Below are 23871 nucleotides of genomic sequence, written 5' to 3'. Positions count from 1 at the left end.
TGTTAAGATGGAAGCTTGGATAATTTTGCCTTTTGTTTGTTGGTAACATTTTAAACAGGGATTGATCTGATTAATCAGACGATCACAATATCTGCGAGCACAAGGTGATGGTAAAAAAGATAGTGAATTTACAACACAGTCCATTAAAAACAGCTGACCTTTACATTTGAGTGTCTGTTTAGTGTTCTTATAGTTTTGCTTACATTACCTAAAAAAGTATATCGATTACCAAAATAATTGCGGATTAATTTTTTGTTGACTACTTTTGCACTTTTATTTGCTGTCATGTATTCTCTGTGAGGAACTCTAGTGGAGGGATGACCAGCATTCCTCCACAGCATATACCTTCATTAGATGATGGAAGTGGAGAGTGCTTTTTTAACACGTTACTGCAAAATCTATGTACGTATTCATCTTGGTTGATATCCAGTGACTATGAGGACAATTGCATGATTCACATCATCAAAAAGTTACCTACATCAGCAACCTCTTCCCATGGTGGTACAATGCTAAATTAAAATGTGTACTGCATAAGCTGTGTTGGGCAGTCGTGGTGCTATTGTGGCGAACTTCATTTCTCAGTAGCGTCCACAAACCCTCTTGCCCACTGCGCTCTTCAGATGAAAGGCGTCTGGCTCCTCCGCCACTGAAGGGCTCTAAGTCTCAAACTAACAAACAAACAAAGGATTTTCAAATGGATTTTATTTGCCTATTAACATGTACCTGTCCCTGAATTGGATTGATGCCATTACTTAAAACACCAACTTCCAATTACTTGTCGTAGTCTCAAGAGATCCCCAAAAGGCCAACATCAGTCTGGACCCGTGTGTTGTGTTAGTAGAGTTTTGTAACAGATGGCAAATTTTATTTTTATATGCTGGTTCTTCTTTCAGTTCAGCATTCCACAAAAATGTGTTCTTTATCTCACTCTGCAAGCTTTCATAGTCCTTTTACAGACTTCTTCTCAGTGCATGTTTGAGTCTCATCTATTTGGTCTCTATCATCTAACCACCAACATATTGTAGAAACTAACAATAAAACAATGAAATACACAGAGAACAGATAACAAAGCTCTTGAACTTGTCACGAAGGATGAAACTGGAAACGTTTGTCCCTTTCTCACCCAACTTGTTTGTTCCAGACTTTGGTATTTCTTTAGTTTAATAGAAATAAAAAATAAAAATGTGAAACATCCCCTGGACCACTGTCCCGAATAAAACAACCAAACCTTGAAATACAACAAGGTGGTCTTGGCCTGGATCAAACCAAACCCTGGTCCAGTACATTTTAAGTGTGAAAGCTTTGAAACAAATCAGTTAAGGGACACAGCTGATGTTGGTTATGATAGCAGTAATTGTCTTTTGATGTGTTCGTATAACTGCAATGTGAAACCAAACTTAAGGAGATTAAATCTATGCAGTGACATGAAAACACAGACCTTGGTTTGGATTTTGGAACTAGACTTTATACAAAGTAGTTCAAAGTTCAGTCTCACTTTGATGTCAGTCAAAGAAAACCTTTTTATTTTTCATTGAATGATTAATTTGTTAAATTAGTTTTAATGTTATGTAGTGTCATGTTGTCTTGTAAGGACTGGGAGTTGTTTCTTGCGACAGCGTGCATACTGACAGAGGCAGTGTGTCTTAATGCTGTGGGATTACAGTAGGCGTGTCGTGCCAAACCACAGCGTAGCAGCTCTGCCACCCTGCCAGGCCAAAACCACAAGCTTCCCCAGAGGCACAGTGGCAGCTGCTGTGATAGCTACTGCCTCCAACAGTGGGAGGTCAACATCCCTGAGTTACTGAGCTGCACACACATGAACACACACTCACACACATATCAATGCACATCTATCTTTGTGAGGACCCTCATTCAAATAATGCATTCCTTCCCTAACCCTTAACCATCATAACTAAATGCCTTCGACCAACCGTTACCCTAACCCTAACCTAAACCTAATTCAGTGTGCAGACTTTGCCATACCTATTTCTTATTCTTGATCTTCTGCCACAAGAAATTTTGACACACTACAAGTATCAATGATAAGTTACATTTGAAGCAACGAGTAACCCAAGGCTGTTTCTCAAAGGTCCCACAAAGTAACTATAGCCCCTTTCATAGTGCCGTTTCATACCTGCACTATGAAAGTGCCTGAAGCGGGATGCCGGGATCAAGTGATTTTATGCCTTCAGGTAGTCACAGAGGTGGAAAATTGATGGGACTGTTGGAAGCAGGACCACTATTAGTCGGCCATTCCGGCAAGGCAGAATAATTATTCGATTAACACACACCTCCCACTTATTCCGACAGTCATCGAATCACTGTTCAGCAGCTGCACAACAACTGTGGCCACCGTCGCTAACTGTGCACCGTGTCCACCGCTTATTGTAAACAAACCGGCATCAATAACTGTACACAGAATGTCCGGTCCTTGTTGTAAATGAACGGAGGTGGCTAACTGAACACATACTGCTGCAGCACATACACACTATACTGCTACAGAGCTAACTGTGTAGCTTATTAGCACTGTGCTACTGTGCAGCAATGCTGCTGCTCTGTTTCACGTCACTATCGTCTCCTCCTATCTCGTTCTGAGACGCCGGACTGCACTATGAATGGGCCCAAATATCACGCCTTCGTGGGATCACTATGAATGCCCTAAGGGAAAATACACAGATCTTTCCGGCAATATAGCGGGTCATTTGCGGGACTGCACTATGAAAGGGACCAATATCTTAATATGGAAATAAGGATGTCACTGTATTGTAGAAACCAGGCACACCATCAACATTTCTGTTGAAATTACTTGTAACCTTAAACAGACCTTTTAAGAAGTGAGAACCAGCCGAAATGTCCGCATTTCCTCTTACTGGCATATCGTATAGTAGCCATTTCCCATATACTCTTCCTGAAAGTATCTGAAGCATTAAACGACAGAAATATCAAATTAAACCTTTTTGTGCATACAAAGGGGTATCTTTGGTCTCTATCTTTTTTTCTTTTTTTTTAATTGTTGCCTGATGTGATAATTCTGACATAGTATGGTTGTGAAGTTGATTAAAGATGATTGATGAGTGATTCTGATTGTTCTTATCATTTGAATATTTTGCCATATTATTATTAAAGGAGTACCGTAATAATGTTTTAGAATTGCATTTACACAAAAGTGGGGGATTCACAAGAGACAGATTTATAAGAAAATGGTCAAAAATATAGTTTGTGTTTTCAATGTGCTCTTTTTTTTTTAGAGTTTTAGACAATCTGGGTTGCAAATTTGTAGTCTCCCCAGACCAAGCTGATGACATCATCAGGGTTACTTTGTCAGACTTTACTTCCATAGCTAGTTGTACTCAGAAGTGCATACTCATTATAGAAATATAAATTCATGTCAGTAAACTTTGCTGTGGCTGTTGTGGTATCTGTAATCTGAAGGTGGTCAACAAGTGCAACATCACTGACACTTATACAAGAAGCATTAGGAGAATTTGCTTCAATTTTGCTTGAAGTTGATGCATTAGTGGAAATGGAGATGCTGTGTTACCTCAATAGATATTTGGTTGAATAAATGGTCTGCCATGATCGTAGTGAAATAAAGCCTCAGTGATGTAGTAAGAAACAGTTGTGACGGACTTTTTAGCTGTCTCATGAACACCCAAACTCAGACAAAAATTATAATGATAAAAATATAAGAATAATAATAATAACATTCCAAATAAATCTTTCCTAAAAACATAAATAAACATAAGACAAGTGATACAGTTTGCTAACACGTACAATATAGGCATCAGAAGATACCCCGTATATGGAAAGATCATCAAATTTTTCTTGAAAACTGACGCAAGAGTTTCCAAAACTTGCAGAGCATACTTTTCTTTTTATTATATATTTTTTTCAAGCAAGGCAAGAATTGCCATTTCTTTAACCACCAGCCACTTAGAAATTCCATAGTTTTCCATGAACGGACCATATATAAACCATATAAATAAAGTATTTTTGATTTTGATTTGATTTGATTGATATACAAATACTACAAGGGATGAATAGGGAAGAAAAGTCTTTTATCTATGAGTCTGTGCCAATTTATGACCTTTTAATTAGGGGTATTGCAATTAAATCAGGTTCAATCAGCATATGATTTAGTTGCTTGCAGGTCGATGTAAAATGCATTTGGTGTAATTTATTCAACATACACATTCTTGCAACCCTAAACCAAATAGCCAACGCTACAACTGGAGCACTCATTTACAAGCTATAATCAAGCTGTTGCCATATTGATGGGTTGGGTATGAGTCAGGGGGCTGCAGATGGGTGTCACTTTTTATACCGTCAACCAATAACAGCATTAAAAAGTGTGATAAGTCAAAAAGATGATAACAAGACTGTTATTCTCCTCTCCAGGCTCACCTCTCCTTCTGTTCGCCAACCGGCGTGACGTACGATTGGTAGATGCAGAGGGCGTGCGGGGTGAGTCGGCCATCGTCGTTAGCGACCTAGAAGATGCAGCAGCCGTGGACTTCCTGTATTCTGAGGGCCTGATATTTTGGACGGATGTCAGCGAGGAGGCCATCAAACAGACACACTGGAATCAGTCATCCAACTGTAAGACAGCATACTGTTTCCTGTGTGTTGATTCTCCTGCTTAGTGATGGTTTCCCCAGCAGTAATGGTGGCTTTGTAAGCTACATTTGTGAAGTGGCTTAATAAAGAATGCATCCTTTCTTCTTTCACTGTTTCACACTGTGTGTGTTTTCTGGTTGCAGCCCTTAAAGAGGCGCTGGGAACTGGCCAGACTGTGGTAGTGTCAGGGCTCGATAGTCCTGACGGGTTGGCCTGTGACTGGTTGGGTAGAAAACTCTACTGGACGGACTCAGAGACCAATCGGATTGAAGTGGCCAACTTGGACGGCACCTCCAGGAAGGTCCTTTTTTGGATGGACTTGGACCAGCCCAGGGCTATTGCTCTCAACCCTGCTCAACGGTAATAAATCGCAACATCTTTATTATACTCTACAGTTTTTTAAAAGCCTGCTGCCAATGTTAATGAGAAAAATTAGTCACTTATATGTTGTAAAGTTGTGTTCAAATGTGTTGCAAAATGCGAGAGCTTGTAAACGTGATGGAAGAACTTGTAGAATACAACTTGAATAACAAAAACCTGATGTTAAATTGTCACTACTGAATTTGAAGTCACAGAAAAAGAAAAAAAAGATCTTGCACAAAAACTTATCGGTTGAAATGTAGTTATATTTTCAGGTGCATCTCAATAAATTAGAATATGATGGATAAGTTAATTTCCAGTAGTTCAAGTCAAATAGCCCCAACCAAGTATTGAGTGCATATAGATGGACATAATTTTTTAGAGGCCAAGATTTATATATTAAACATCAAATTTTTTGAGATACTAAATTTTAGGTCTTCATTAAATGTAAGCCATAATCATTATAATTAGAAGAGATTAAACAAATTAAGACATGTTTCATTTTGTGTGTAATGGATCTATATAATGTGTTATTTCCACTTTTTGAATTTAATTACTGACATGAATAAACTTTTCTATGATATTCTTATTTATTGAGATGGACCTGTATATGACTTTATAAGTTATATTTAAAGTGCCCTTTCACTCAAAGTGGGTTTTTATTCTGTTTTTTGTTCCCTAAAATCAATTTGAAATCCAATCATAAGCAACCTCAAACCTCCAGTACACTGTCAAGCTAACAAGCTATCAAACAACAGAAAGGTGCTAACTATACTTAGCATTCTTATATGTCTGCTAGTGGCAATCTTGGTGCACAACAGACTGTTCATCTGAGTCCAGAGGCTCTAACATGTCTAGCTGAATCTCTCCAATGTTCCTCTAATGGAGAAAATAGACCAGATGCCAAAACTACCTCTGCAGTCTGCAGATCGCGAGCCATGACCGGCTTGCTCTGCTTTCTCACCAGTCAACCAGCGCAAGCGACAGTGGTGGGTTGGGTGGAGGCCAGATCCAGAACAAAGAAAGAGTAGATGGATATTTCTTTTGATTCTTTATGTGGGAAAACCATGTTAAAGATATTAATCATAGCAGAGTTTTACATACTTTAAAACATGTCTTATGGAGGACTTTAAGTTAGCTTCCATAGCATTCAAAGGAGGTGGATCAGATCAGTTCTAACTCAAATGCAGCTCAAGGGAGCGTAGTTTACTCTTGCATTGTAAACATTGCAGATATATATACATGTGCAGGAATGAATAACACAAATCTTTTCCCTCTTCTCTTTCTGGTTTCCTGCTCTGTAATTGCCGTGTCCAAAGGAATGCAATTCGTATTCATTCATTCTGAAATTGTAGATACCTCTGTGTGTGTCTCTGTCTCTCACGTACACACTCTGCCACAGCATTTAATAAGTAGCATTCAAACCAATAACTATTGGTTGCGTGACAGGCTGATTTACTGGGCTTCATTTTATTTGACTGTGAACTAGAGCAGAGCCAGAGTGTTGGTAATTTTATTGTAAATATGATTTATGGCATAGAACAAAACATATAATAGATAACTGGTATATCCATTTCTGTTTTCCTATTAAGTGCATAAGACCTCATTTATTTAGAAGCAGTATTATAGTGATTATAGATTTATGCAGATTTAAATGATAAACATCCCTCCTAACAAGTCCTGGAAATGTACAGATAGCAAAATAGAATAGATGAATGACAAGAAAATGGACTGACATAATATACAGTCATGGAAAAAAATGTTAGACCACCCTTGTTTTCTTCAATCTCTTGTTCATTTAATGCCTGGTACAACTAAAGGAACATTTGTTTGGAAAAATATAACGATAACAGATATAGCTCATGATAGTTTAATTTGTATTTTTGTTGTTATCATTATATGTGTCCAAACAAATGTACCTTTAGTTGTAGCAGGCATTAAAATGAACAAGAAATTGAAGAAAACAATGGGGGTCTAATAAATTTTTCCATGACTGTACAAGAGATGCAGACATGGAGAGAGAAACATTGGAGAGTAACACAAAAACATTTGAGATGGGGAGATAAAATAAAACAACAATGACACAACAGTGTCAGCATTAGCATTTTAATATTATATATCTTATAATATATATATATATATTCTAATTTATATTAGAAAGGCGTCAGATGGCTAAGAGGTACAATAAGTTGGTGAGTTTTTTTTAGGCCTGGGCGATTATATGATCGCGATTAGTGATTGCAATACATTTCAGGCAAATTACGTTGATCAGCTGTGAGCATATTTACTCGATCAAACATGTCAGAAATGTGCGTGACAACAGCCAATCAAAGGCGACCTTTTCCTGCTCCACTTCTGTTTGTAAGTTGCCCAAGAAGTATAGATTAAGACCGAACATGGAGCTAAACACGGAGCCGAGGCCAGTGAAATAGATGTCAGCCATGACTTGGAGCAATAAACCAGGGAGGTACAGGTCAATGTTGGGAAAGAGCAAAGGGAATTATAATCTATCCGCCACTGTAATCGAGAGAAAATTAACATTCACAGCACGGCAATTCACACACGGGTATGGTGCATTCAATAGCGTCGAAATGGCTATGGTGCGTACAAGAGCGGGGGACATATGAAAACTTACAGAGAAACAAATTATTTCTGAATGTCTGTTACATTGACTTGTTTTTCTTCTGTTTTCCCTACAGCTACATGTACTGGACAGACTGGGGAGAGGAACCCAGGATAGAGCGTGCTGGTATGGATGGCAGCAACAGGTACAGTAACTTTATGACCCCTAAGGAAACCAAACTTTTGTATTGACAGTAATATTTATAGTAAACCCAGTGCAACCATATGCACAGAATCAGAATATACTCTACAAGAACACAATAAAATGACAGCTCCAGTTTTACAATCCTTTTGTGTGCCTCTGTCTCTAACAGGAAAGTTATCGTGGTTGTGGACATATACTGGCCCAATGGTCTGACCATAGACCTGGTGGAACAGAAGCTGTACTGGGCAGACGCCAAACTGAGCTTCATTCACAGAGCTAACCTGGATGGATCAGCACGGTAGAGCCCTTTGTGCTAACTTGTCTGACATGTCATCACACATCTTTCTGTTCTGCCACCGCTTTGATAGTTAATATCAATTAATACATTTTGACAATGTGGCAGCTGTGAACACACTGAACAATGTCTTACATTTTTCATTTTAGACGTTTTGACGAGAAGTTAGTTAAACATCTCAGCTCAATGCCAAACCCTGACTTTATCATCATCATGTTTTTCCAAACAAATGATGTCTTCCAAAAAAGCTGAGCATGTAAGAGTAAGTTTGTGTGTGTGTGTGTGTGTGTGTGTGTGTGTGTGTGTGTGTTATATGCATATGTATATTGCTATACGTATGTACCCCTCTGTCTTTTCCCCACATTGAATCCCAGCTGCCTTTGTAATTTGGGGACTGCCTTCTTCTTTGTTGTCCTGGGGACAGACATGTGGGTCCCCTGTATCACCTCTTCTGAGACTTTGGGCTTCACAGGGAGTGTGGGCCACTGTCTACAACACTTACAGCCATGGAAAAAAATATTAGACCAACATTGTTTTCTTCAATTTCTTGTTCATTTTAATGCCTGGTACAACTAAAGGTACATTTGTTTGGACAAATATAATGATAGGGTTAGGGTTAGTGTGAGGGTTAGGGTGATTAATGATTTTAGAGCTGATATCTAGCCATTTTCCATGGTTTTATTGATAGTAACCAAAATCATTATCAAGAAAACCATGGAAAATGGCTAGATATCAGCTCTTAAATTAAACTCTTATGAGCTATTTTTGTTGTTATCATTATATTTGTCCATCAAATATACCTTTAGTTGTACCAGGCATTAAAATCAACAACACATTGAAGAAAACATATATAATATATAATATTTTTTTCCATGACTGTATTGTGTACATAGTTATGGGAGAGCCCATGGGAAATAAAAAAAAAAAAATCAGAAACAAAGATAGCATTGAGAATTGTCTTCGGGCAACATTGGGCATGATTTTCAGGTTTGTGTGCAGTGCCTCGTGCTCTAATACAGGTACACTGCACAAAACCTGGAATCCACCCTACAGCCTCCCTGCTAAAGCAGAAGAATGCAGGAAAAGTCAAACACAGAGTTTCGCCGCAAATCTAGTTCTAGTGCTGTTGGTTCAACTTGCGAACCTTCTCAGAACCTGTGACTCAAGTATCGGGATAAAATTGTATTGTGGCGCCTCACACCTCTACTTGATATGTTTTTTTTCAAGATATGTTATAGCTTTATTTATAGTATAGATACTCAGAGTGAAAGGGGGAGATAGAGGGAAAGATATGCAGCAAAGGGCTCAGAGTCGGATTCGAACACAAGGACTGAGCCTCTATGCGCTCTACCAGTTGTGCCATCGGGGAACGCCCCTGATATGGTTGTTTTAAATGATCAGCTGCTATTGTGGACAACCTTACATTGCCAGTTTGATTTGAGGTGCAAATAAAATACACTCTTTAAAATTCAAGCCCATTTATATATAAAGGTTCAATTTACTTTTAGGACTATGGAAACTTTAAAGATCAGTAGAATTGTTTTTTGAATATACCCTGTTCAACTTCTTTCCAACAGAGAAAGAGAGGTAGGGGAAGAGAAAAATAGCTGTACAGACAGAATGGAAGAAAAATAGAGAAAACAGAGTATGAGAGAGTGGTCCAACACAAATAGAGCTGTGGTATGGAGGCCCCAGTCAAAACACACACAGCACCACACACACTCCCAGAGCATCTCGCTCACTTTCCTTCTCTCCTTTAGTCCTATAATCTATCATCTTATCATTCTCTCATTGTTTCAGGTCTGACCTAGTAAGATTGTGATATTGTAACTTTTAGGTAAAAGTGACCAGGGTTCGTCTTGTGTTAGGGTCGGCACCGACCTGTTTTAGGTTTTAAATGCATAAAAGTACCACACAACTATTGTTTATTGCATTAAGGCTTTTTGACTTTGTCAGGAACTTCTATTGAAACAAAATAAAACAAAAAATCAATTTAACTCAATTATAGAATGCCCTTGGGAAAATTATAATGTCTGTGTTGTTTCAACATACAAGGTTATAAAATAATATTTAGGGAAATATATAGGTCAAAATTGACCCGTTACAGCATGGATGTTACTATAGTTAAGATTAAAATAAAACATTTATTTGAGATGTCTTCTAATCCCCCTTAGTAATAGTGAGGCAACATAACAACCTTTTAATTTATATAATCTCTTGAGCTTCATTTTAACTTTAAAAAACAAAGAAAACAATGGGTATGCTGTCAAAAGAAAGGCCACACCACAAATATTAAAACTAATCTTAACATGGATACAGAAGCCTAACAAGGTCACACAGAGGTAAGAAACAAATTGGATGATAAATAATCGTTTTGAGGGTATTTTATGGATCATTTAAGACACGGGTCAAAACTGACCCGTTACATAAGAGGTAGTAACAGAAAGCTAACATAAGAAGAAGGTTAAACCAAAAAAAGGGTACATGTCTGTAAGGTGAGTAAGGCAGCCTTGGAAAACATTCTTCTTAGCGGATTAAAATTGTATCTGTCTAAATCTGATCACAGTGTTTGACACACTGTTCTTTTGATACAACCACAAGCAGTCAGAGACCTTTGCATGTTATTCCCCATCCCTCTTTCCTCTCATCTCTTTGTCACTGGCCATCAAGAAAGACACAAAATGCCCCAAAATAGTCCTTTCCATAAAGATTCTCACACTTTTAGCCTCCATTCACACCAGTTGTGGAAAAATAATTCAGATCCCTCACTTAAGTAAAAGTACTAATACCACACTGTGAAAATACTCCACTACAAGTAAAAGTCCTGCATTCAAAACTTACTGAAGTAAAAGTACAAAAGTATCAGCATCAAAATGTACTTAAAGTACTTGTTATGCAGAATGGACCCATTCAGATTGTTTAATATACTCTAAATATATTATTATTATTATTATTATTATTATTATTATTATTATTATTATTATTATTATTGGTGCATTTAGGGAAGCGGAATTTTAATTTTCTCAAGGTAGGGCTCATTGTAACCACTTAATATACTGTTAAAAGTAACTAAAGCTGTCAGCTGAATGTAGTGGAGTAAAAAGTCCAATATTTGCCTCAAAATGTAGTGAAGTAGAAGTATAAAGTTACATAAAATGGAAATACTCAAGTAAAGTACAAGTACCTCAAATCTGTACTTAAGTACAGTACTTGAGTAAATATACATTCCACCACTGATTCACACTCTATTTCAGCTCATTATTTGACCAGTCTGCAACACAGAGTGTTGTTAAAAAATGACTGTTTGAGCTTTGCTCTTGGAAATTTCTACAAATGTTACCTGCAGCTAATTTCTACAAACCAAAGTTTAGTTTAGTGGAAATGTTTTACGCTGTTGGAAAAAGGTTGTATCCACAGCCAAAGTCTTTGTTACTATGACAGCAGCACAATAGTTCTGCATAAACTATAGCCACTCGCTCTCCCAACTATCGCTTGATGCCGCACAACACAGTATTTTTTTTATGTAACCACAGCACTCATTGTGCAGCCAAGATGTGTGTAGGTATGTTAGAAGGATCTGATATCCTGCCGTGCTAATGCTCACAGAGCCACAGCAGAGACATGTACAGATGCAGCTCAGTCACAAGGAAAGGCTTCGATCTGAATGTACCTGACAGCTTGAGTAATGAAATAATATGCCTGCTTTCCAATTAATTTGCACACACACACACACACACACACACACACACACACACACACACACACACACACACACACACACACATACACAAGCTTTGCCGAGCTTTGAAATCTGGAGTTGGTTAAATTTGTTCTTTCTTTTTTTTCCCTTTAACCACTGCTGGCAGCCTCCTCTGCTTTTACAGCACACACACAGGACTGAAAATGATGATTGATGAAAGCCAGTTTCTGGTGTGTTGATATTCTTAATACAGGCCTCCTTTGATCCGGTGCCTAAGTGCGTTTGTGTGACTGCATTTTCCTGTAAGTGATTCTAAAGTGTGTTATAGAAATGAACCACTCTCTTCTGATCAGATCTAACACTTGGGTCACACACTCTTCTTTAGCCTTTGTGCGATTTGTAATTGTTTAGCCCTCAGGATGGAGAGGAGGGCATACCTTCACCAGGGCCACGCGATCATCTCACTGTGTTGTTTTAAGAAAGTGTTAAAACAAGTTGTCGTCCACATTGCAGTGGAATGTGGTGGAGATGGATGAACTTATTCCAGTTAAAAGCTGATGAAACAGAACTATTATTTATTAGTCCAGCCAACTGTCAGACTTGTATAAGAGTGTGAGTTGATGGCTGTTAGCTCAACCATCAAAAACTGGTCTGACACTCCAGTTTCATATCAAGGCTATCACCAAGACACCATTTTTTATCTAGTAATAGATATTCTGAAACTGTAAATTATGCATTTGTGTCCTCAAGACTTCATTATTGCAATGCCTTTTTCATTTGTCTAGCAGTTCAATTAGAAGTCTTCAACTTGTTCAAAATGCTTCGGCTAGAATCAGGATAAAAACTAGAAATTGTAAACATAAAACACCCATTCTCCCCCCTGCCTTTCAAAGTCTTGCACCACCCTACCATCCAAGCTCTTTACACTATATACACTAGGCTCGTTTCCATTAGGTACTTTTCCCTCTAGTGAGCCGCTATGGGTGTGGCTTGGGAGAGAGGATCCGCCAAAGATCCTCCTTACTTCACGGATCGGAAAGTACCTGTCTCGGGTAGGTACGGCTAGTCGATGCTGATTGGATACAGTTGAGGCAGCGACTTTGTGCATACGTGATTCATTTGCAGACTGGTGCAAACTGGACGCTGAGGGGTTAACTGCTGTAACTACAGCTGGGAAAGGCCGCTGCAGGAGGACTGGGCTGCTTCTTAGTGCTTTTGGACAGCATCTGCTACTTGTAAGAAGAGTAGGAACGAGTCTCCACAAGTCTCAAATAATACCACAAAAAGTCGCTAGATTTCTCGCTAGTCGTTTTTTTAAAATAAAGTCACTAGATGGGTCTGAATAGTCGCTAAATGTAGCAACAAAGTCGCAAAGTTGGCAACACTGCTTGCCGTGTCAGTCTGTTGCCACATTCGAATTCTGTTGGTTAGCAGCTACAAAAGTACCCGTATGGGAACAGAGGCCGAGGGTTAACTAACTAGTGGTTGTAGCCAAAACAATCAGCCGCTTTCCAAAAAGTACTCAGTGGAAACACGCCTACTGCCATGTCCTCTTCACTTTCTCGCCATTAAAATCAGTACAATACTTAAGAACGAGTTGACTTAATTTGCCTCTTATCTCTTGAATGGTCTTCCATTTCATGTTAAAGAGACACATTCAGATTTCAGCTTTTTTCACTTCATTATGGCCGACCCCATGACTTAGTCTGGTCCATCACCCTTTTAACACTGCTGTTTTCAATGTGGTTTGGAGATATTTAATGACTTTGTTTGCTTGTTTTGAATTGTAAAGTGATTTGGGACGATACCGCATGATGATTCAGAACTTAGGAAATAAAAATTGATTGACTGATCGATTGAAATTGTCTGACACCGCTGTTTTGTGGTCTTTATGAATATTACAGTTTAGTCAGTTGTTGGGGTTCAGCATGTTGAGTCTCTGCTTTTGTTTCAGTTCAAAACCAGTACAAGGAGTCACAATGCTATTTTAGTTGCCAGATCCATTTCGTCACATTTGTGTTTTTCGTCTGCCTCCAAATGAACCCGTCTGTGGTGAGTTTGCTGTTGGGCTGGGTATCAAATCTCAGTACTTTTTTGGTACTGACCAAAATTTGAGTGTAGCATAGAATAACAGGGTCAAGAACTGAAAGCTGGCACCTAACCTCTTGCATAGTGTCTGATTTCAATCAAAATGTTGCAAACGCATTTCACAAGTGTTCTGTCTTTCATCAGGCAAAGTTTTTGTTCGGCTGCTTGTGTTTAGATAGCATTTGAGAACTTTTGGCTCTTTTGGTTGAGTGAAAACATGTTTCGTAGAACAACAAGTTGATAGTCTATGGTATAATTAAGGTGTTTAAAAAAAGGATAATTTTGGTGTTGGCATTGCAACAACTCGTATCTGCACCATTATCAAAACATTTGAAACAATACCCAGCCCCAATTGGTTTGAGTGGCGAAGCTGAGGTTGTGTTTGGGCTGATTTGGTTGCGTTGTGTAATTTTGATACTGGTTTTGGCATGATATTGCTGCCTTGTCTTACAACAGACTCAAGTGCAAAAAATGACTTTTTTGTGTTTTAAGATGGCTTCTGCCTTTGGTCTTGTGCTCCCAACCACGTTCTTTTGTATGTTTGAGAAATATGGTGAAATAATTTAAGATCCATTAGCCCTCCTGTTGTTTGTTTCTCAGGAACGGCAATAATGTTCATGGGTCAATTTGACCCGGGACATGTTTAATTACGGTATTATAAGTGTGAGAAACTAAAAAATCCCTATAAACATTGTTTATATTTCATTAATAACTCTGTTACTAACCATTTCAATCAATATTTAGTGCAATGGTGTGCTTTACCCCTTACAGATCATGGTTCAATGAGGATAATTCACAGTTTTTTCAGAAAAATACATGTACATTTTTTTATGTATATTGGAAAGACCTACATGTAAAATACAGTGGTTTTACATGACATTTATTTATTTATATTTTAATTAATTTATTTTTTCTTTTTATGGAAAAATACTTTTAACTAATTTTTAAAAATAGTTTTAAACTTTGAAATTGGTCAATTTGACCCGCAATATAAATGATAAAATAAATAATCCAAGCGCTGTTATGTAAAGAAAAAAGAAAAAAAGAATGCCACATAGCTTTGATTCAGTCCGAATAATCAGTGGAACAAGTTGTATTTGATCATTTAACACATTTAATTGATTATATTAAAAAGTAGTTCAGTAATGACAGGTTAACATGTAACACAGCCTAGTAGTATTTCAAATTATCCTATAAAGTACACAGTTTTTAATTTCTTAGATTTTAGAAATATTTTTGCAAGTTCTCTTCCATGGCAGACATTTTACAACCAGACTCTCCAAAACAAACTCAAACCTCATTGTGATTCTTTTATTTTTTTGTCCTGCAGTGAAACCGTGGTGGAAGGAACCCTGACCCATCCTTTTGCACTAACACTGTCCAAGGAGACCTTATACTGGACCGACTGGCAGACCCGCTCCATCCACGCCTGTAACAAACATAGTGGTGACAAAACCAGAGAAATCCTGAGTGGGATTTACTCTCCTATGGACATCCAGGTCCTGGAGTCCTATCGGCAGCCTGACAGTAAGTCACCTATTTACTTATTTCCATGTATGTACAGGAGTACAGTACAGTATGTTGAAGTAATCTGTGAGTACTGCCATTGATTTAAAGGTAAATATTTATATACTTTACAAGCTGTTTTGAGAATCTAACCATATTTTGTCCTTCACTTGTGTATTCTTCTCTCTCTCTCTTTCTTTTCTCGGTTGCTGTCACTACAGTCAAGACTCCTTGTAGTGGCAATAATGGAGGCTGTAGCCATCTTTGCCTACTGTCCCCAGTCCAACCCTTCTACAGCTGTGCCTGCCCCACTGGAGTCCAGCTGAAACCAGATGGAAAGACATGCAAACCAGGTATGGATGCCATTTACCCCAGTATGTGAAGTAGTGAAGTAAATGCGGAAGTGCCTTAAGCCTACAAGCTTTCAAAAGTCCAACAGGGGTCAAAAAAGAAGTCTGGTCCTATCTATCTCAATACAAAATGAGCCTACTTCTCACTTGGTTTATTACCTCAGTAAAAATGCTCTTTGCAAGATTTTGGTCTCAAGCGCTAGTTTCAAGTCTTCTCTAACACAATATGATGTTAATTCTGTAAATAATGGTCACATTCAGAGGAGAATAGATAATAAAGCAGGGTATGATTTGTAGCGTGCAGTGCAATATCCTTGGTTCTCAGGCAGATCCACCCCTCGCTCCTCCCCAGACAAATATGTCTCTTTCGGTTTAAACGAACGAACCAGAATTGATGCTTCAAACGGGCAGTCCACAAGCCAATGGATGATGTCAAGGTGACTATGTCCACTACTTATATGCAGTCTATGGTACAAACTAAACAGCCACTAAAGAAGAAATTATGTGATAACCGGCGGCTTTGGCTCCGATGGTAGAGTGTTGCACTGAATGGAAGGTCGGTGGTTTGATCCCTGACCACGGCAGTCTGCATGTCGAAGTATCATTGGGCAAGACACTGAAACCCTAAATTTCTACGTGTGAATGAATTCCGGATGGTGGCAGGTGACACCATGTAGGATAGCCTTGGCCACCAGTATGAATGTGTGTGTCTTATTTTTTTAATTGTTTTTAACGCTACACATAATAACGACTGATCTGACAGTTGAATTGAAGCGATTCCAATAGATAAGCATAGTCAGAATTTATACTTTAGTTGTGAATACTATAGTATTTGCTGTTGCTAATTAGAGGTGGGGGAAAAAATCGATGCAGCATAGTATTGCGATATTTTGCGCGGTAATATTATATCAATTCATGGCCGTCATGGTTTATGTGCTTCTTGATATCGTGTTGGGAAATTGTTGAATTAATGCTGCAAAGTTAGGCTTTTTTTATGCTTTATTCAAAAAAATTCAGAGCAGTGAAGTTAAGTTGAGGAAAGTTTGATAAAATGCTGCAGTTGTTTTCGTCCATACATGTTTGATATCAGTTCAGTTCAGTTTGACTGAATACTTTGTTGGTCAGTTTGTGGGTTTGACTCTCATTGTGGAGAAATAAAAAGCCTGAAGTGAGATGAATAGACTGATAATTTTTTCTTATTTTCAATTCTTGATTGAATTAAGTTTTGTGGACCAAAATGCAGTTAAATCGCAATTATATCATATCGTGACTCAAGTATCGGGATAAAATTGTATCATGGGGCCTCTGCTGATTCACACCTCTATTGCTAACCTCCTTTACCATTGCGTTGGGTTTGGGATGTAGGGATGCAGCACAGTGTATCAGTTTGAAAACAAGTAAAATTGACCTCTTTGCTAGCAGAGTGGGACACTAACTGACCAGCCGCCATGTTGATTCCCACGATGCTAAAACAATAGAGCCTTATTCTGCAAAAACACAACACTGTGTTAGAGTGCGTCTGTGTCTGTTAGGCTGTGTTATGTGAATGTATTAAATTTGAATGAAGCATGCCAACCAATCACTTAGCCACTGTTGACAATAAAAACAACAATGCTCTATTGTGTCAGCCTGCAGTGTGTGTGTGTGTGTGTGTGTGTCTTTTTGTCCGTGCTTCTAATTTGTTTTGCTTGGCTGGTTAAATTGAAGGCGTTTGTTATTACGCTGGCAGCAGAGACAGACAGAGAGAGAGAGAGAGAGAGCGTGTGTGTGTGTGTGTGTGTGTGCGTGTGAAACTGTTTGTCAGGGGTCTTTAAGTGACTCAGAAAGAAGTGAAGCGAAAAGAAGAGAGAAATCACAAATGCTTTCCCTCTTTCCTTTTCATTCTTTTCCCTTCATTTAAGCCCCCCCCCCCCTCGCCTCAGTCATTTAGGTAACGATGGAACAACTTTCATTGTCAAATCTGATTGGTGCCAAGGCTGAGAGATGCCAGAGTTTGATTGGTTGTGAAAATGCAGCTGGAATAAGAGAGGAAGGATTTGCATGATTTGCAGAACTATGTGTTTTTAATATCCAAGCAAGCTGACAGTATTTGAGATATTGGAGAGTATTATTTTGTGTGTTATGTGCTTTAGTAGAGTAAACAATTGAATCCCAGATAATGTATCGTCTTTGTAGATTTTTGTAGAAATAGAAAGGTCTACTTGAAATATCTGTATTATTTCTTCTGTGTAGTTATGGCTTTTTCCTAAGATTCAGGTGAATTGATCAGAAATGTGATACAAGACGAGGAAGAAAGACAAGGCAGCTAGGGGAACAGAAAGAGAGACACTTTGAACTCCTTTAAATGTGAGATCTTCAGAGTCAGAGGTGTGAGAGACAAAGGAAAACAGTTAATTGTCTCCCATGAGGTGAACTTGGCTCCTGTTAAATCTGAACCAACAGCCAAAACACAGTGGAGGATCCCTCAGGACAGCAGAGCCCTTTGTTTCCAGATTGGATGGAGCGAAGAGGAGGCGAGAACAGTGATAATAGTAGAGCTTGGCTCATGCTTGAAATCTCTTTCACAACAGATAGATCGATGTTTTTGGAATTGGTTTCTATGACTATTTGTCTGCAGGACATTATTATTAGACCGTATTGCTGCTCTTTTCCACTGTTGCTGCTTGGTAATTGCTACAATATCATGTCAGTGTTGGTGTTATCTGTCCTTTAGGCAGGAGTAACTAAGCATTACTCAAGTATTGTACTAAAGTACAATTCTGAGTATTTACATTTACATTTTATGCTTTTTTCCCACTTTCACGTCTTCCACTTTAAAACATGGAAAAAATTATTAGACCCCCCTTGTTTTCTCCTTGCTTTCTTGTTCATTTAATGCCTGGTACAACTAAAGGTACATTTGTTTGTAGCCATTTTCCATGTTTTTTTCTTGATAAAGATTTAGGTTATTATCAAGAAAACCATGGAAGATGGCTGGATGTCAGCTCTTAAATTAAACTTTTATGACCTATTTTTGTTGTTAATATTATATTTGCCCAAACAAATGTACCTTTAGTTGTACCAGGCATTACAATGAACAAGAAATTGAAGAAAACAATGGCCTAATATTTTTTCCATGACTGTATGAAATACACTAAATTGTTAAAAATTAAACCACAAGTCAGATCTCTTTCAGTTGTTCCACCAAAGATACATTTCCCCTCTAAACCTCTCAGATTGTTTAAGGCCTAAATAGGTCAAATTATTCTATATTTCACAAAAGGATTACAGAAAACAAGAAAAAACAGATTTGTGTAGCAGACCTTCGTTTTGTTTGGAAACAGGCTTGAAATCTTTTTCACCACAGATAGATTGATATTGGACTGTGGGGTCTGGCTCTAATCCAGATACCAAAACTGAGACTTGGATTTGCTGGATGGTGCCTTGATGTCTATACTTTAATGATGCAAGCTTTGGAGAGATGTTCAATTTTCCCATTTTGGAGGGAAAAAGTCTGCTGTTTGTCAAGTTTGTAATGGTTCTGAGCAGAGGAGTCTTAGATATGCAGAACTTTTCCTTTCCCATTAATCATCTGATGACCCCTCAGATCCATCTGGTAACCCTTTGGGTCCTGTACACTTACCAGTTGGACCTATTTTGCCTTTAGAACTGCCATAATTCTTTGTGGCGTAGATTCAACAAGGTGCTGGAAACATTCCTTTAGAGATTTTGGTCCATATTGGCATGTTGTTTACGCCAAATTCTGACCCTACCATCTGAATGTCATCAGACCAGGCAACTTTTTTCCATTCTTCTATTGTCTAATTTTGGTGAGCCTGTGCAAAACGTAGCCTTAGTTTTCTGTTCTTAGCTGACAGGAGTGGCACCCGGTGTGTTCTTCAGCAAATATTACATATACAACTATTCAAGGTGGAGCTAGTTTTAACTCGCCACTTCATTAGGTACGCCTATTTAACTGCTGGTTATTCAAATATCTAATCAGCCAATCCCATGGCAGCAACTCAATGCATGTAGGCATGAAAACATGGTGAAGACTAGCTTCTGAAGTTCAAAGTGAGCGTCAGACTGGGAAAACTGCTGATCTACTGGGGATTTTTACACACAACCATCTCTAGGGATTACAGAGAATGGTCCTTGCTGTAGCCCATCTGCTTCAAGGTTGGATGTGTTGTTCGTTCAGAGACAGTCTTTTGCATACCTTGGTTGTAACGAGTGGTTATTTGAGTTACTGTTGCCTTTCTATCATCTCCAGCCAGTCTGGCCATTCTCCTCTGACCTCTTTTTCAGACCATTCTCTGTAAACCCTAGAGATGGTTGTTAGATCAGCAGTTTGTGAAATACTCAGACCAACAACCATCCCACGGTCAAAGTCCCTTAAATCACCTTTCTTCTCCATTCTGATGCTCGCTTTGAACTTCAGCAGCTAGTCTTCACCATGTCTACATGCCTCAATGCATTGAGTTGCTGCCATGTGATTGGCTGATTAGATATCTGCGTTGACGAGCAGTTGAATAGAAATACATAATGAAGTGGCTGGTTAGTGTATATAAAACAGTTAAAACTAGTTACACCTTGAATAACTGCATATGTAATATTTCAGTCACAGGGTACATTTTACTGTATAACCACTGCTCTCACTACTGATTAATTTAATTGATAATACTTTTGTACTATTACTGAAGTATGAGTTCAACTGCATGACATACTTCATCCATCCATCCATCCATCCATCCATCCATCCATCCATCCATCCATCCATCCATCCATCCAGTCAGTTTGTGGGGCTAATATTAGCTCTGTAAGTTATAAACTCAGGGGTTGTATGAATGCTCATTTAATACAGCTTATTAGTTAAGAAAAAAGTAAAAAAAAAAACTATTATAGGTATGTGACAGGGGTGTCAAGAAAAATAATCAACACACACAGTGGCACAGACACTCAAACACACAACTGGCACGGTTGTGACTGTAGCTGTAAACTGAGCAGTGCCATGTGTCTTCAGTTTAGGCTTTTTGTTGGTGATTAGATGCTGTGAGTCCTCAGGACCCAAGCCAAGTTTTCTTGTCTTGATGGAACCAGCTGATAAAAGTGTAGGGGTTAGCAACAACTTCGGCCCTGACACATTTAAGGCTGATTGTCCAGTAACCTGGAGAGTGTTTATTTTGAGATTTGTTTGAGTGATATAGTAAAAGAGGTTCCTGTAACTTGTTGCCGTTTTGGAGCGAATATAGGTAATAAGTCAATGCTGACGTTGTAAACATAAAATTCAATTTAGATTTTCCATGAAAGAAAAGTCACAAAGATGTTTGTGTATACTGTTAAGTATATGCTGTAGTTTTTAGAAAGAGAGAAAGTCTGAATCAGCAACACTGCACAGAATGACCTTTTCAAGTTCTGCAAAAGGTAAAAGGACTCAGCTGCGATACTTCCTGTCACCACTTTTTGACTGCAAAAATAAGTATTGCTGGAAATCAACATGAACATGACGGTGAACAAATAATAAAACTCCTCTTTTCTGTTTAGGAGCGGAGCAGGTTCTGCTTTTGGCTCGACGGACTGACCTGAGGAGAATCTCACTGGACTTGCCAGACTTCACTGACATAGTACTACAGGTAAACACACACACACACACACACACACACACACACACACACACACACACACACACACATACACAAACAAACATATTATTCATGTCTGGTTGCACTCTCAAGTATTCATCACTATTCCTCTGCTCATGCAGGTTGATGACATTCGCCATGCCATAGCTATAGACTATGACCCAGTTGAGGGTTACGTTTATTGGACGGATGATGAGGTTCGGGCCATCCGCCGATCCCACATCGATGGCAGCAATGCCATGATGCTGGTTACAACGGAGATCAACCACCCAGATGGCATCGCTGTGGACTGGGTGGCCAGAAACCTGTACTGGACCGACACTGGCACAGACCGGATTGAGGTACATTTCACAGTAGAGTTTGATTTATTGAAGAACGCTGTTTATTTGGTTTACTTTGTTCTCTCACCTAATTAATGGAATTATAAAAGAACTGATTGAGTCACTTGTAATGGATATCTCCAATACTGACCACTCACAGCATACCTGCTCATAGTGTAGTTTTATGTTCTGTGATTATGTGAATGTAGTCCCATTCAGACCTCACACTGAAGACTTCTATCATGAGCTGATTCATAATAAAGAAAAAAACATACATGTGAACAAACAGGTTGGATGATGAGAAACACTGCTTTACTGCAAGTCTGTTGTATTTTAATGTTGTATTGTGGTTTTCCAGGTTACCAGGTTAAATGGAACCTCTCGAAAAATTTTGATTTCTGAGAACCTGGATGAACCCAGAGCCATCGTCCTGGACCCCGTCAATGGGTAGGTGTTAGCATGTGTATATGTATTGGTGTTAGCCCTCTCAGCAAGGAGCAGCTACCATTGAGGACGCTGTTTAGCACAGAGAGAAAGTGAGAAAGTCAAGTATATTTTAGGCTCAATACATTTTTTGACCAAGTATAATGACAAACATAGAAACAGATCTTCTTACAATTTCTGACTACCGTTTAGTCCAAAACCCCGTAAAAAAAGCTAGTGTGGACAACTTAGTTGTAGCATGTAGATGTTCATGTTGGGAAATAAGAGACCAACAAAAGAAATATTAAGAATTCCAATATTTGACACATTTTAGAGACTAGGGGGAAAGGCCAGGGAAAATGCCTGGCCTTATCAAACAAACATCAGCAACATTTACTCTCATTGATCAAAAACATTAAACCATGCTACTATTAAGGCTGGTCTTTCTTCTTTAGAAAGTATGAAATTATTAACAGCTGTAGTTGAAAATGAGTGTTATATGAACATTTTCAATAGCCTAGTGTCACATTCAGTTTCCCTGTGTAATATGTCTTATTTTAGTGTATTATAGAGCTTAAGTGTCAGGGATCATTCACTCATTTGAAGGTTTCTCTGTGAGGAAACAAAAAAACAAAGAGTACTTTTTTCTTTTCAAGAATCTGAAATGGGTAAACCCTACCTAATCTATATGGGAAATGTGTAAAATGTCTTGTGTCCCTCCATCTTGTCTCATTGCCTCTGTCTCTTTCAGCTACATGTACTGGACGGACTGGGGCGAGCATCCAAAGATTGAACGGGCCAACCTGGATGGAACGGAGCGAGTGGTTCTGCTCAACAGCTCTCTGGGCTGGCCCAATGGACTGGCTATTGATTATGCAGCAGGAAAGCTATACTGGGGAGATGCTAAAACGGACAAAATAGAGGTATGTCTAATGGCGGTCTTTGCAACATCTATGAAGGTTCAATTTGCTCCTTCTCTGCTGGGCGACTGATGAATGATGAATGACAGGAAAAAGGGAAGGAAATGAAAAAAGGAATCAGAAAAAGATGAGGTGGAAAGAGAAGAAATCGGATGTGTATTTTTAACAGAGATCCAAGGGAATTGTGTAGTTATCTGGTCTGCTCTCTACTGGACCAATGTGATCTGGCTTAACTTGTTATTGTCTGGTCTGTACAGATCTAGTTTGACCTGGTGTACATTTTGTCCAATGATGGATACAAAGAATATGCTAAGTCACTGAGTCACTAAGTGTCAGATTGGTGAATGTTGAACTTTTGTATGATTGTCTCCAATCTGATGAGCAAAGAAGATGAGTTCGGAGCTACAATAGACAAATTGTTGCAGATCAAATAATTATGTTAGTTTAATTGAATCTTTCGACTGAAGAAAAAACTTTCATTGTGAATGATTTGGCGACTGATGAATGATGGATGACAGGAAAAAGGGAAGGAAATGAAAAAAAGTAATCAGAAAAAAGTGGAACTAGAAGAAATCTGATGTGTATTTTATCAAAGATCTAAGGGAATCTGCTCTGTTCTTGTCTGGTCTGTACAGATCTAGTGCACATTTTGTCCAATGATGGATACAAAGAATATTGCTTTTTTTGTTTGGCTCAAGTTTTTTTTAAAATGTTCCCTATATCAGACTCCAGTGTGAACTGCTCACAGCCCGGAACTTAGTCAGAATGGCGTGGCTCCTTTAAGGCAGGGCAAGTTATGTGTGTGCGTGTCTGTGGAGTGATGTGACCAGAGAGAGCGAGCGGGTGATGTGCAGCAGGAGATGAGCTGAGAAAGGAGTAAAGGTTGTCACTTAAGCAGTAAATG

At 38.6% G+C, this 23871-nt stretch overlaps 1 protein-coding gene across 1 annotated transcript in view; it reads left to right on the top strand.

The window, feature by feature from the left end:
* lrp5 (low density lipoprotein receptor-related protein 5) overlaps window positions 1-23871 on the top strand; it is a 72707-nt gene that overhangs the window by 11469 nt on the left and 37367 nt on the right. The window contains 10 exon segments of the mRNA XM_059335047.1: window positions 4399-4599; window positions 4761-4977; window positions 7677-7745; window positions 7914-8042; window positions 15158-15354; window positions 15555-15686; window positions 21207-21295; window positions 21427-21645; window positions 21983-22071; window positions 22799-22970. Of these exon segments, the coding sequence (XP_059191030.1) occupies window positions 4399-4599; window positions 4761-4977; window positions 7677-7745; window positions 7914-8042; window positions 15158-15354; window positions 15555-15686; window positions 21207-21295; window positions 21427-21645; window positions 21983-22071; window positions 22799-22970 (1514 nt within the window).

This window comes from Centropristis striata, chromosome 6 (assembly GCF_030273125.1).
Source record: "Centropristis striata isolate RG_2023a ecotype Rhode Island chromosome 6, C.striata_1.0, whole genome shotgun sequence".
Taxonomy (NCBI): domain Eukaryota; kingdom Metazoa; phylum Chordata; class Actinopteri; order Perciformes; family Serranidae; genus Centropristis; species Centropristis striata.
Note: the sequence above shows the minus strand (reverse complement) of the source record. Positions and strands in the feature narration are given on the sequence as shown.